Source organism: Larus michahellis, unplaced genomic scaffold (assembly GCF_964199755.1).
Source record: "Larus michahellis unplaced genomic scaffold, bLarMic1.1 SCAFFOLD_54, whole genome shotgun sequence".
In the NCBI taxonomy this organism is placed as follows: Eukaryota; Metazoa; Chordata; class Aves; order Charadriiformes; family Laridae; genus Larus; species Larus michahellis.
In genome coordinates, this window is record NW_027435990.1 from 158,950 (window position 1) to 171,476 (window position 12,527).

The following is a 12,527-nucleotide window of genomic DNA, read 5'->3' on the forward strand; positions in this document are numbered from 1 at the left end:
TTGCCCCTTTAAGGGGGGGTGCCTGCATGCGCCTCCCTCCGTTCGTTCTGTCCCACCCGCCCCCCCCCTCCCCCCCATTAATAAACCCGATGTGAAACGCTGCAGCTTGCGTCATTCGTTCTTTTTCGGGGGTGTGTGTGTACGCGATGACATCACGACGCAACGCACTGCCGGAGCTCGCCCGCGGCGTCCTCCGGCCCGTGACGTCACTTCCGGCAGTGTGACCCGGATGTTGTTGCCGCCGCCGCCGCCCGCAGGACGGGGACGATCGCGGCGCAGCTCCACATCCCCCGCGCGCCCGGCGCCTTCCACCGACGGGGAAGGCGCGGCGTGACGTCAGCACGGTGACGTAACACCTCCCCCCCTCCCTCCCCTTTCCCGGTAGGGGGGCGGCGGCGGCACGATTCCCCCCCCCGTCCCTTGTCCCCCCCGTCGCCGTTGTGAGCCTGCGCGGAGCCTCGCCCCGCCCCCGCCATGGCGGCCGCGGGGGGCGGGGCCTCGCTGGAGGAGGAGTGCGAGGTAGTGCGCGTGCGCGTCAAGGTGAGGGGGCGGGGCCTCGCGAGGGGGCGTGGCTAATGGCCGCGGGGGCGTGGTCTGATCGCATAAGGGGCGGGGCGACTCTTGGTGGGCGGGGCTGTCGCGGTGGGGGCGGGGCTGTGGGGGTGTTTCCCGCCGAACGGGTCACGTGGGGGTGGGGGGGTGGGGCTAAGGCGCTGTTGCCGCGGTGACGGGACGCGGCCGCCATTTTGGGCAGCGGGGCTGTTGGGGGGGGGGCAGCTCCGGGACCCCACCACCCCCGTCTTGCCTCTGCCCGCAGAAGAGCGAGGGGCTGCTGCCGCCCGAGTTCCGCTCCTTCGCCGTCGACCCGCAGATCACCTCGCTGGACGTGCTGCAGCACATCCTGGCCCGCGCCTTCGACCTCCAGGGGTGAGACCGGGCCCTCCCTGCGCCCCCACCCCGGCCGCCTCATGGCCCCCCTGGGCGCGGGCCTGTCGCTGAGCCTCCCCCTCACGCACCCTCAGGAAGAAGAGCTTCTCCGTCAGCTTCGCAGCCCGTGATCCCCAGGGCCAGGAAACCTTCGTGCCGCTGCTGAGCGATGGGGACCTGGCGGCCGCCTTTGCCTGCGCCCGGCCCACCCTGTGCCTGCGCCTCGATGTCCGGCCCCCCCCCGAAAGTGAGTGGGGGGTCCCCGGGGGGAGGAGGAGGAGGAGGGTGGTGGGACAGCGGGGCAGGGCCGGTGGGGGGCATTTAGGGAGGAATAACCCCCTGCAGCCGTACAGGTTGGGGACTGAGCTGCTGGAAAACGACTGTGGGGAAAGAGAACTGGGAGTCCTGATGGGCAACAAGTTGCCCGTGGGCCGGCAGCGCGGGCGAAATGGCTAATGGCATCCTGGGGGGGCGTTTAGAAGAGCGTGGCCAGCAGAGGGAGGGGAGGTTCGTCCTCCCCCCTCGGCTCTGCCCTGGGAGGCCCCGTCTGGAGCACTGGGTCCAGTTCTGAGCCCCCTCAGTTCACGACCTGGTGGAGAAGGTTCCAGCAGAGGCTGCGGAGGTGAGGAAGGGACTGGGAGCGTTTCCCTGCGGAGAGCCCTGGGGCCGTTTAAGCCGGAGAAGGACAAACTGAGAGAAGTTTTTATAGAATCCTACAACAGTTTGGGTTGAAAAGGACTTTCAAGCCCATCCAGTGCCATCCCTTGCCATCTCCCACCAGCCCAGGTTGCCCAAAGCCCCGTCCAGCCTGGCCTTGAACCCCTCCAGGGATGGGGCAGCCACAGCTTCTCTGGGCAACCTGGGCCAGGGGCTCACCAGCCACATTTTTTTCCTAATGTTTTTCTAGTTTAAGACTGTTTTCTTATTTATCGCTTTACCACCTTATAAAAACGAGTGCGTTATCGATGCTCAAAGAGCGTTTTTATCGATATTTAAAGGGCGGGTGGCGAGAGGATGGCGGGGGGGGGGCAGACTCTTCATCCCAGCGACAGGACAAGGGGCACAAACACAGGAAATTCCAGCTGAAGACGAGGAAAAACTTTTAATTTGAGGTTGCCAGAGCGCTGGAACAGGTTGCCCAGAGAGGGTGTGGGGTCTCCTTCTCTGGAGATATTCCAAACCCGCCTGGACCACCCCAGGGCGGGTGTTAGGAGGGGACCCGGGTGTCCGGGGGGGTGGGTGTCGGGGGTGCCCAGTGGAGGGACCCAGGCCCCCCCTGTGCCGCAGGCCCGCTGCTGGAGGACTGGGACATCATCAGCCCCCGGGAGGTGGCAGCGGTGGAGCCCCTCCCCGAGCGCCGCTCGCTGCTGGCCGCCGCGCTGCCCTTCACCCAGGCCCTGCTGGCGCAGGTGAGGGGACCTGGGGAGCGGGGGGGCTGAAACCTCGTGGAGCGCCCCCCTGGCCCCGCCGCCTTCACCATCCCAGTGCCCTCCCGGTGCCTTCCGGTGCTCCTAGATCCATTCAACACCCTTTCTGTTGGCCTAGTTGCTCCCCAGTCCCCTCCGAGTGTCACTTAGTTGTCTCACAGTGTCCCCCAGTCCCCTCCCAGTGCCTTCCGGTGCTCTTAGCACCCTTTCTGTTGTCCTGGTTGTCCCCTGATCCCCTCACAGTGTCTCCTGGTTCCCTTGCAGTGCTCCCACTTCCCTCCCAGTGTCTCCCAGCGCTCCTAGTTCCCCTCAGCGCTCTTCCTATGGTCCCGGTTGTCCCCCAGTCCTCTTCCAGTGCTCCTAGTTCCCCACAGGTGGGCCCTTTCTATGGTCCTAGTTGTCCTCTAGTCCCCTCCCAGTGTCCTCTCTTCCCCGCCCAGAGCTCCCAGTTCCCTCCCAGTGCCTCCCGGTGCTCCCAGTTCCCCTCAGCACCCTTTCTGTGGTCCTAGTTGCTCCCCAGTCCTCTCCCAGTGCTTCCAGTCCCCTCCTGGTGCCCCTAGTTCTCCGCAGGTGGGCCCTTTCTATGGTCCTAATTGTCCCCTGGTCCCTTCCCAGTGTCCCCTAGTCCCCTCCCAGTGCTCCTAGTTCCCCTCAGGGCCCTTTCTGTGCTCCTAGTTTCCCCCACAGCCCCCTTCCAGTGTCCCCCAGCCCCTTCCCAGCGCTCCCACTTTTCCCCTGCCGTAGCTTCCCGTGTATCCAGCCCTGCCCCCCAGCGCCGGCCAGTTGACCCCTTTCCCCACAGGTGGGCCGGACGCTGGCCCGGGCGCAGGCAGCCCTGTCGTGGCCGGAGGGGTCCCCTCCCTCCCCGCTGCCGCCGCCATCCCCCTTCGCCCCGCTGAGCGACGCCGACCTCCGCACCTACCTGGGCCCCGGCGGGCGGCTGCTGCGGCCCCACGACCTGCGCCTCCACGTCTACCACGGCGGCGTCGAGCCCGGACTGCGCAAGGTGGGTCCCCCCCAACCTCCCCACAGGTCTACCCGGGGTCCCTGACCCCCACCCCCCCCGGCCTTTTACCCAATTTTCTCCTCTCCCAGGTGGTCTGGAGGTACCTGCTGAACGTCTTCCCGGCCGGACTGTCGGGGCAGGAGCGTCTGGCTCATCTGCGGCGCAAGGCGGGCGAGTACGCAGCGTTGAAGGCTCTTCTGGCCGCCCGGGCGGCCCCGGCCGAGCTGGCTCTGGTGGGGGCCGCCGTCCGCAAGGACGTGGTGCGCACCGACCGGGGACACCCCTATTTCGGCGGCCCCGAAGACGGGCACCCCCACCTGGCCGCCCTGCAGGCGTTGCTCACCACCTTCGCCCTGGGCCACCCGCGCCTCTCCTACTGCCAGGGCATGTCGGACGTGGCCGCCCCGCTGCTGGCCGTGCTGGACGACGAGGCCCAGGCCTTCCTCTGCTTCTGCGCCCTCATGCGACGCCTCGGTCCCCGCTTCCGACCTGGCGGCCGGGGCCTGGCCCGTGCCTTCGCCCACCTCCGGCGTCTCCTGCGCCGTGCCGACCCCCCTTTTTGGGCTTTTCTGGCCGCCCGCGGCGCCCATGACCTGCTCTTCTGCTACCGCTGGCTGCTGCTGGAGCTCAAGAGGGAGTTTGCCTTCGAGGACGCTCTGCGGGTGCTGGAGATCACCTGGAGCTCGCTGCCCCCCGCCCCGCCGCCCCCCCCAGACGGCGTCCCCCTCCTGGGTGCTCCCCTGGGGCCTCGACGGGCCCAACGAGGGCTACGAGAGCGGCGTGGGCTGCGGCCACGGCCCCCACGGCGACGGCGACGGCGGCAGGAGGAGGTGGCTGGTGGTCAAGGCAGCCACGAGGCCTGTGGGGATGGCCAGGATGGTCACAGGAGCTCCAGCGACATCCAAGATGGTTCCAAAGCCTCCACCGACATCACGGAGGTTGCCGCAAGCTCCGGCGACGACCAAGAGAAACCAAAGAGCTCCAGTGATGTCCAAGAGGGTCCTGAGAGCTCCAGGAACTTCCAGGAGAGTCCCAGGAGCTTTGGGGATGACCAGGAGGATCTTAAGAGCTCTGGCAACATCCAAGGTGGCTCCAAGAGCTCTGGGGGTGACCGAGAGAAGCCTGAGGTCTTCAGGGATGTCCAACGTAGTCCTGACGGCTCCCAGAATGACCAAAAAGATCCAAAGATCTCCTGGGATGTCCACAGTGGTGCCAAGGTCCCTGGGGATGGCCAGGGTGGCCTTAAGGTCTCTGGGGACGCCCAAGGTAGTGCTAAGGTCCCCAAAGTCTCCAGTGATGGTGGCCGACACCCTGATGGCCCCGAGGATGTTGGAGAAGACCCCGATGTCTCTAAGGGGGTTGACCAAGACCTTGGTGTTCCCAGGAAGGTCAACGAAGGCGACAATGCTCTCAAGAAGATCAGCGAACAACCAAACGTCTCCAAGGTGGTTTGTGGAGACCCTGATGTCTCCGAGAAGGCTGGCAAAGATCCCAGTGTCAGTGCTGACCCCCACGTCTCCAGGAAGATTTGCAAAGGTCACAATATCTCCAAGAAGGTACGCGGAGACCTGAACACCCTGGAAAAGGTCGGCGATAACCACAGCGGTTCCAAGAAGATTGGTGGAGATCCCTGCAAGCCCAAAGAGATTGGCAAAGACCCCAAAGAGGTCAGTGAAGACCCCAAGGCCCCCAAAGAGATGAGTGATGTCCTCAAAGAAGTTGGTGACACCCCCAGCTCCCCCAGAGAGGTTGGTGAAGACCCCGAAGAGGTATGTGACGACCCCAGTGTGGGCAGGGAGGCCGCTGACGCCACCGAGGACCCCTGGGGGGGTGGTTGGGCCTGGGAGGACTCGTGCTCCTCTTCGTCCTCCTCCTCCTCCTCCTCCTCATCCTCGGAGGAGGAGTTGGGTCTGGAGGATGACGGGGCGCCGCTGCCGCCGCCGGAGGAGCTGGGGCAGGGGAACCCCTTCCTCCTCTTCCTCTGCCTGGCCATGCTGCTGGAGCAGCGGGAGGCCGTCATGGCACGGGCCGGGGACTACAACGAGGTGGCCATGCACTTCGACCGCCTGGTGCGGCGTCACCACCTGCCCCGCGTCCTGCGCCGCGCCAAGGGGCTCTTCGCCCGCTACCTGGAGGGCTGGGGGGGGGCACCCCCGGGGGGACCCACCACAGGCTAGGGATGCTGGGGGGGGCTGGGGGTGGCCCAGGGGCCGTGCGGGGATGTGGGGGACAATGTGGGGACCCCATGGACACCACATGGGGACCTGTAGGTCCTCTTTGGGGACCCCTAGGCCACCACGGGGAGCTGTAGGTCAACAGGGAGACATGTGAGGCAGTGTGGCGACCCCATAGATCCCATGTGGGGACCTGTAGGTCCTCTTTGGGGACTCCTAGGCCACCATGGGAAGCCCTAAGTCAATGCTGGGGACCTGTAGGTCCTCTTTGGAGACCCCTAGGCCACCACAGGAAGACCTAGGTCAACATGGAGACCCATAGGACAATGTAGGGACCCCATAGACACCATGTGGGGACCAGTAGGTCCCCTTTGGAGACCCCTAGGCCACCACAGGAAGACCTAGGTCAACGTGGAGACCCACAGGACAATGTAGGGACCCCATAGACACCATGTGGGGACCAGTAGGTCCCCTTTGGAGACCCCTAGAGCACCATGGGGAGCCCTAGATCAACATGGGGGTGTGTGGGACAGCATGGGGACCCTGTAGACATCCCCAGGGACACATAGGTCCTCTCTGGGGACCTGTTGACCACCATGGGGACCCCTAGGTCAATGTGGGGACCTGTAGGGCACCATGGGGACTGTAGGTCCTCTTTGGGGACACAGAGGCCAACGTGGGGATCTATAGGGCACTGTAGAGACCCCACAGACACCGCATGGGGACCCATAGGTCCCTTCTGGGGACTCGTAGAACAGCACAGGGACCCCATAAGTGTCCTGTAGGTCACCATGGGGACCTATAGGCCAACACAGGGGCTCCAGAGACACCCCTGGGGACCTATAGGTCAACACGGGGGCTCTGGAGACACCGCTGGGGACCTATAGGTCGACTTAGGGACCCCATAGATCCCCCTTGGGGACCGCTTAGACCCCTGTAGGCGTCCCGATATAGACCAGTATGAACCACTACAATGTCCCAGCTGGGAACTCCTGGATCTACGTTGTCTTGGGCCAGACCAGTATGGACCAGGAAGGGTCTGGGGGCCCAACTGGGAGCCCCACGTATGCATCGCCTTGGGTCGGAGCAGGATGGACCAGTACAGCATCCCAACTGGGACTGCCGCCTTGACACGGCCTTCAGCCATCCCAGTGCGGAGCAGGATGGACCAGTACAGCAGCCCAACTGGGAGCTCTTCACCCGCGTGGCCTTGCCTCTCCCAGTATGGACCAGCATGCACCAGTACAGCATCTTGCCCGGGATCTCTTCACCCGCGTGGCCTTGCGTCCTCCCAGTACGGACCAGTATAGCATCTCACCCAGGATCTCTTCACCCGCGTGGCCTTGTGTGCTCCCAGTATGGACCAGTATGGACCAGTAAAGCATCTCGCCCGGGATCTCTTCACCCGCGTGGCCTTGCGTCCTCCCAGCATGGACCGGTAGGGCGCCCCGACTGGGATCTTAATGCACAGATGGGTTCTCCCAGTACGGACCACTGCGACCCAGTTCCTGCCCGCCCCCCCCCCGCCATCCTGGGTGCCTTCTCACCCTCCTCCTTATTTATTGCCCCCCTCCCTTCCCCCCCCCCGGGGGGGACCCAGGTGTCCGGGGATCTGTGAGGTGCCGAAGACGCGAATAAACCTGACGCCCGTGATTCTCGTTTGGGGGCTCCCCGTGTGGACTGGGAAGGGATGTGGGGGGGTCTGGTTTGGACTGGGGAAGGGAAACGGGGCTCCCAGCGTGAACCGAGGGTCTCCCAGTTCGGACTGGGGAAGGGTAAGGGGTGTCCCAGTCCGTACTGGGAAGGGATAGAGGCTCCCGCTATGGGCTGGGAAGGGGCCGGGGTCTCCCGGTGCAGACTGGGAAGGGATTGCAGTTCCCAGTCTGCGTGAGGGAGGGGCTGCGGGCTCTCGGTATGAACTGGGGAGCTCCCAGTATGGACTGGGAAGGGGCTGCGCTCTCCATTGCGGCGGGGGAATGGGAGGTGCCCGGACGCCTGGGTCCCCAGCTTGTCCAGGGGCGGGAGAGGCCAGTACTGGGATCTTCCCAGTAACCCCAGTTTTAGTCCCGTTGCTGCCTGCATTGGCTGGGGCTGCTCCCAGTTCCCCCAGTCCCCTTCCAGTTCCTCCCAGTTCCCCCCCGGTGCCTCCCGTTTCTTCCCGGCGTGCCCAGTTTCAGCCCCGTCGCTGCCTGTGTTTGCAGAGAGGCTGCTCCCAGTCTGTCCCCGGTCCCTCCCGGCTCCCCTCCGTCCTCCCCAGTCCCTCCCAGTTACCCCAGTTCCCCTTCCCAGTTCCTCCCAGCCCGGAGGTGACGTCCCCGCCACCGCAGGGCCCTGGGTGCTTCCGGGCGGAAGAGGCCCTTGCGAGGCACCCAGGCGTTCGGGGGGGGGACCCAGGCGTTTGGAGGGGGGACCCAGGCGTTGGGGGGATGAGCCGGGGGAGTCGCGGGGGGGGCGCCCCGGGGGGCGACAACGTCCCCTCGGAGCTGCTGCAGCAGCAGGAAAACCTGCGGCTCTTCGAGCTCCTGGGCCGGAAATGTGTGGTGAGGGGCCGGGGCGGGGGCGCCTGGGGGGCGGGGGGCGATGGGGGGGTCATGGGAGGCTGGAGGGGTTGTGGGGGGGGAGCTGGGGGTCCTGGGTGGCCCTGAGGGGGATTTGGGGGGGGCCATCAGGGGCCTGGAGGGGGCTGGTGGGGGGGAACTGGGGGTCCTCGGGGAGCCCTGAGGGGGATTTGGGGGGGGGGGGCGGCGCTTCTGCTCCTTGGGGTGCTAATGGGGGTCTGGAGGAGTCTCGGGGGGGGGGGGGTGTCCCATGAGGGCCTGGAGGGGCCCCGAGGGGGATCTGGGGGGGGCACTTGTGGGCCTGGGGAGGCTACTGGGGGTCTGGAGGGGTCGTGGGGGGGTCCCATGAGGGCCTGGGGGGGGGGCCCTGAGGGGTATTCGGGGTGGGGGGGGGCACTGGGGGCTCCTGGGGGTCCGTCGAGTGGTTTGGGGGGGGGGGGTGTGTCTGTGGGGGTGTCTGGGGGGCCGGTGCCCACGGTGTCCCCGCAGACGCTGGCGACGGCGGTGGCGCAGCTGGTGGTGGCGGAGCCGGGGGGGCCCTGGGCCAAGAGGGGCTGCGGCGTCGCCTGCCTGGTGCGGGACAGCCCCCGCCGCTCCTACTTCATCCGCCTCTACGGGCTGGGCGTGAGTGCGGGGCCGGGGGGGCGGTCCCCGGGGGTCCCGGAGGTCAGGGAGTCCCCGGGGGTCCTGGGGTTGGGGGGTCCCTGGGGGTCGGGGGGTCCCTGGGAGTCAGGGGGGCTCGGGGGGTCTATGGGAGTCCTGGAGTCAGGGGGGTCCCTGGGGGTCGGGGGGTCCCTGGGGGTCAGGGGGTCCCGGGGAGGTCCCTGGGGGCCTCTGGAGGTCCCTGAGGGTGCCTCGGTGTTGGGGGTTCCCTGGGGGTCCTGGGGTTGGGGGGGGGGGGTTTGGGGGTCAGGAGGGGTCCTGAGGGGATGTCTCTTGGGGTCAGGGGGTCCCCGGGGGTCCCTGCGGGTCGGGGGGGCCCCTATATGTGTGTGTCCCCCCCCCAGGCCGGCTGCCTGTGGTGGGAGCAGGAGCTGCAGGGGGGGATGGGCTACGCCGCCCCCACCCCCTTCTTCCACACCTTCGCCTGCCACGTGAGTGGGCGGGGCCAGGGGGGGCGGGGCCACGGGAGGGGGCGGGGCCACGGAGGGGGTGTGTATATCTCGGTCTGTGGGCGTGGCTTAAGGGCGGTGGGCGGGGTTGGGGGGTGCGGGAGGGGGCTAAGGGCGTTGGGGCGGGGCTGAGAGCATGTGGGCGGGGTTGGGGCATGTGGGAGGAGATAAGGGGGCGGGGCTGGCGGCAGGTGGGCGGGGCCGGCTACCCGTGGGCGTGTCCCTCGGGGAGCCGGCCCCCTGATTGGCTGCGCAGGAGGGCTGGGCGGGGCTGAACTTCGCGGACGAGGGGGAGGCGGCCGCCTTCGAGGGGCGCGTGCAGGAGCGGCTGCGCCGGCGCCAGCAAAGGGCGGGTGAGAGCGCAGCCCCCACAATGCACCGGGGCGGCCCCAACGGCGCCCACAATGCACCGGGGCGGCCCCCCACAACCACCCACAATGCACCGGGGCTGCCCTAAAACCACCCACAATGCACCGGGGCGGCCCCGACGGCACCCACAATGCACCGGGGTGGGCCCCCCGGTGACCCCCGGCCCCCCCCGCTCACCCCCTCTCCCTTCTCCCCCCCCAGAGAAGCGTCAGCTCCCGCCCCCGCCGCCCCCCGGCGATGGTGAGTCCCCCCCGGCCTGGGGGCTTCAGGGGAGGGTTGACAGGGGGCAGAGCCGGGGGGACACAAGGGGACACTGACACCCCCTGTCGTCCCCCCACAGAGCGCCGTGGGAGCCTGTCCCGGACCCCCACGGCCACCACCGATGGCAGCAGTGAGTGCCTGCCCCATAGCGGGGTCCCGCAGCCCCATAGCGGGGTCCCACTGCCCCACAGAGATGTTCTCACCTGGGTCTTGCCCCTCACAGCCCCCCCGCTGCCAGCCGTGCCCATCGCCAACCCTGACATCACGGCATCCCGCTACCGGGGGCTGCCCAGCCCCACGGGACCCGCTGCGGGACCCACGGCGGGACCCACAGCGAGCCCCACCACCGGGGAGCAGAAGAAAGGCCGCAAGAAGATCTCCAAAGCTGACATTGGGGCCCCCTCCGGCTTCAAGTGGGTCTGGGGGGGGGGGGATGTGTGGGGCGGAAGGGACTCTGCCGTACGTCGGGGGGCACTTATGGGTCCAGCCGTGGGGCAAGAGACCCCTCACTGTCCTTTTTACCCCTCCAGGCATGTCGGTCACATCGGCTGGGACCCGAACAACGGCTTTGATGTAGGTGTCTCCTCTGTGTGCGTGTGTCCCCCCCCGCCGTGTCCCCCCCCGCCCCGGCTGTGGGGCGGTGACGCCGTGGGGGTGACGCCGTGGGGGTGCCGTGGCAGGTGGCGGCGCTGGACCCGGCGCTGCGGGCGCTCTTCGCCCAGGCCGGCATCAGCGAGGCGCAGTTAGCCGATGCCGAAACCTCCCGCCTCATCCACGACTTCATCCAGGGCCAGGGGGGGCTGCAGGCCGTGCGGGAGGAGATGCGCCGGCAGGGTGAGCCCCCCCCACACACACCCCGGCCCCTATAGACACCCCCCCGGCCCCTATAGGGGCCATACACACCTCCCTCCCCCCCTCCCAGCCCCGCCTGGGCATTATGGCATCCATATGCCCGCCCCCGGCAAAGACTTCTAGGGGCCTCTGCACCCCTCAGTTATAGGGTCTATACGATCCCCCCCCCATATAGGATCCATGTGCCCCCCCCCCCCATTATAGGATCTATGTGACCCCCCACGATACGGTCCACGGACGCCATGTTATTGCAGGGTACATACAGCGCCCCCCCCCGGATCATTACAGGGTCCATACATTCCCCTCCCCAGTATAGGGGCCATACAGGCCCCCGACGGTCCCCCCAGATCCATACAGCCCCCCCATTACAGGCTCCATACATTGCCCCCCCCCCCACCCCGGGCACTCATTAAAGCACTAATTAATTACCGTCTCTCTTCCCCCCCCCCCCCCCAACAGGTCCCCCTCCCCCGCCGGGCCGGGGGAGCACCCCGCCCCCCCCTCCCCCCGCCGGCCCCCCCCGCGGCCGCTCGGGGCCGCTGCCGCCACCCCCCCCTCAAGGGGGCCCCCCGCCCCCCCCCCGCGCCGGACCCCCCGCGCCGGCCCCGCCCACGCGCCCCGCGGCCCCGCCCCCTCCCCGCGGACCCCCCCTCCCGGGAGGCGCCGCCGCCCCGCCGCCGCCCCCCCCGCCCCCCCCACCCCCCCCACCCTCCGGAGGCGGCCCCCCCGCGCCCCCCGCGCCCCCCCCGGCCCGGGGGGCTCTGCTGGACCAGATCCGCCAGGGCGTGACCCTCAACAAGGTCAGTGGGGGGGGGGCGTCATTGCGGGGGGGGGGCGGTCCATGATCTGGGGGAGCTGGTTGGGGGGGTCCCTCGTGATCCTCTGGGGCGGGGGGGTGTCCCATGATCCTCTGGGGCTGGTAAGGGGGGGGGCTCAGCATCATCTGGGGGGCGGTTTTGGGGTGGGGGGGGGTCCCATGGTCCTCTGGGGCTGGGGGGGCGGGGGGCCAGCATCCTCTGCGGGGGTCCCCCCTAATCCTTTGGGGTGGGGGGGTCCCATGATCCTCTGCTGTGACTGCGGGGGGGGGGGTGGGGGTCGTGATCCCCACTGGGGGGGGGGCAGCCCTGACCTCCCTCTCCATTCCTCCCCCCCAGACCCCCGAGACCCCCGAGGGCGGCGGCGGCAGCCCCATGGCGGGGGGCCTGGTGGGGGCCCTGATGGACGTCATGCAGAAGCGCAGCCGCGTCATCCACTCCTCGGGTGAGCCCCCCCCCGCCCCCGCGACCCCCCCACGGCTCGGGGGGGGGGCACCCCGCGCCCCCTCCCTTCCCCCGAGCATCCCCCCTGAGCCCCCCCCTCTTTTTCCCTCAGACGAGGGCGAGGAAGGCGAGGAGGAGGACGAGGACGACGAATGGGACGACTGAGCTTCCCCCGCCATTTGCCCCCCAACCCCCCACATTTGCCCCCTATTTGCCCCCCATTCCCCACCGCCCCCCCCCCCCAGCAAACCCCAAATAAAGGCCATGACACCCGTGACCGACCCAGCTGGTTAATTACCCCCGTTAACGATTAATGAGCCCTCAATGAGCCGCGCAGCCGCCCTGATGGGAGGAAGCCGGGAGGGTGAGGCGGGAGCGGCCCGTTCCCGGGGCCGGGACCGACGCGGGGGGATAGTCCCCGCCGGCTGAACGCGGTCGGATCCGTCGGAGCGGCGCGGAAATGGGTTAAAACCGGCGTTTTTCGGGGCGAAGGGCTCCCGCGCGGGGCCCGCCGGGAGTATGCAAATGAGGCGCCGCCACCGCCAATGGGAGCCGGGCGCGGGGGCGGAGACGGGAGTAGGT

The 12,527-nt window shown here is 68.3% G+C and overlaps 2 protein-coding genes across 2 annotated transcripts; both read left to right on the forward strand.

Annotated features, from left to right (window-relative positions):
* Positions 1 to 230: 230 nt before the first annotated feature.
* TBC1D25 (TBC1 domain family member 25) lies at positions 231 to 7,187 on the forward strand. Its single transcript, XM_074571452.1, has 6 exons — positions 231 to 540; positions 818 to 927; positions 1,023 to 1,174; positions 2,215 to 2,336; positions 3,157 to 3,360; positions 3,450 to 7,187. The coding sequence occupies exons 1-6, from the start codon at positions 475 to 477 to the stop codon at positions 5,535 to 5,537; spliced, it is 2,742 nt and encodes a 913-aa protein (XP_074427553.1). The 5' UTR covers positions 231 to 474; the 3' UTR covers positions 5,538 to 7,187.
* A 125-nt stretch (positions 7,188 to 7,312) lies between these two features.
* WAS (WASP actin nucleation promoting factor) lies at positions 7,313 to 12,449 on the forward strand. Its single transcript, XM_074571453.1, has 12 exons — positions 7,313 to 8,074; positions 8,582 to 8,716; positions 9,100 to 9,186; positions 9,461 to 9,557; positions 9,775 to 9,813; positions 9,914 to 9,964; positions 10,058 to 10,247; positions 10,365 to 10,407; positions 10,515 to 10,668; positions 11,146 to 11,486; positions 11,841 to 11,946; positions 12,058 to 12,449. The coding sequence occupies exons 1-12, from the start codon at positions 7,511 to 7,513 to the stop codon at positions 12,108 to 12,110; spliced, it is 1,860 nt and encodes a 619-aa protein (XP_074427554.1). The 5' UTR covers positions 7,313 to 7,510; the 3' UTR covers positions 12,111 to 12,449.
* The last annotated feature ends 78 nt before the right edge of the window (positions 12,450 to 12,527 follow it).

Excerpts from the sequence above, each read along its gene's own strand:
- TBC1D25 (XM_074571452.1), top strand. The coding sequence starts at position 475 with ATGGCGGCCGCGGGGGGCGGGGCCTCGCTGGAGGAGGAGTGCGAGGTA. Across the intron at positions 928-1,022 it reads CGCGCCTTCGACCTCCAGGG|GAAGAAGAGCTTCTCCGTCA; the intron begins GTGAGACCGGGC and ends ACGCACCCTCAG. Across the intron at positions 3,361-3,449 it reads TCGAGCCCGGACTGCGCAAG|GTGGTCTGGAGGTACCTGCT; the intron begins GTGGGTCCCCCC and ends CTCCTCTCCCAG.
- WAS (XM_074571453.1), top strand. The coding sequence starts at position 7,511 with ATGGGAGGTGCCCGGACGCCTGGGTCCCCAGCTTGTCCAGGGGCGGGA. Across the intron at positions 10,248-10,364 it reads GGGGCCCCCTCCGGCTTCAA|GCATGTCGGTCACATCGGCT; the intron begins GTGGGTCTGGGG and ends TTACCCCTCCAG. Across the intron at positions 10,408-10,514 it reads ACCCGAACAACGGCTTTGAT|GTGGCGGCGCTGGACCCGGC; the intron begins GTAGGTGTCTCC and ends GTGCCGTGGCAG.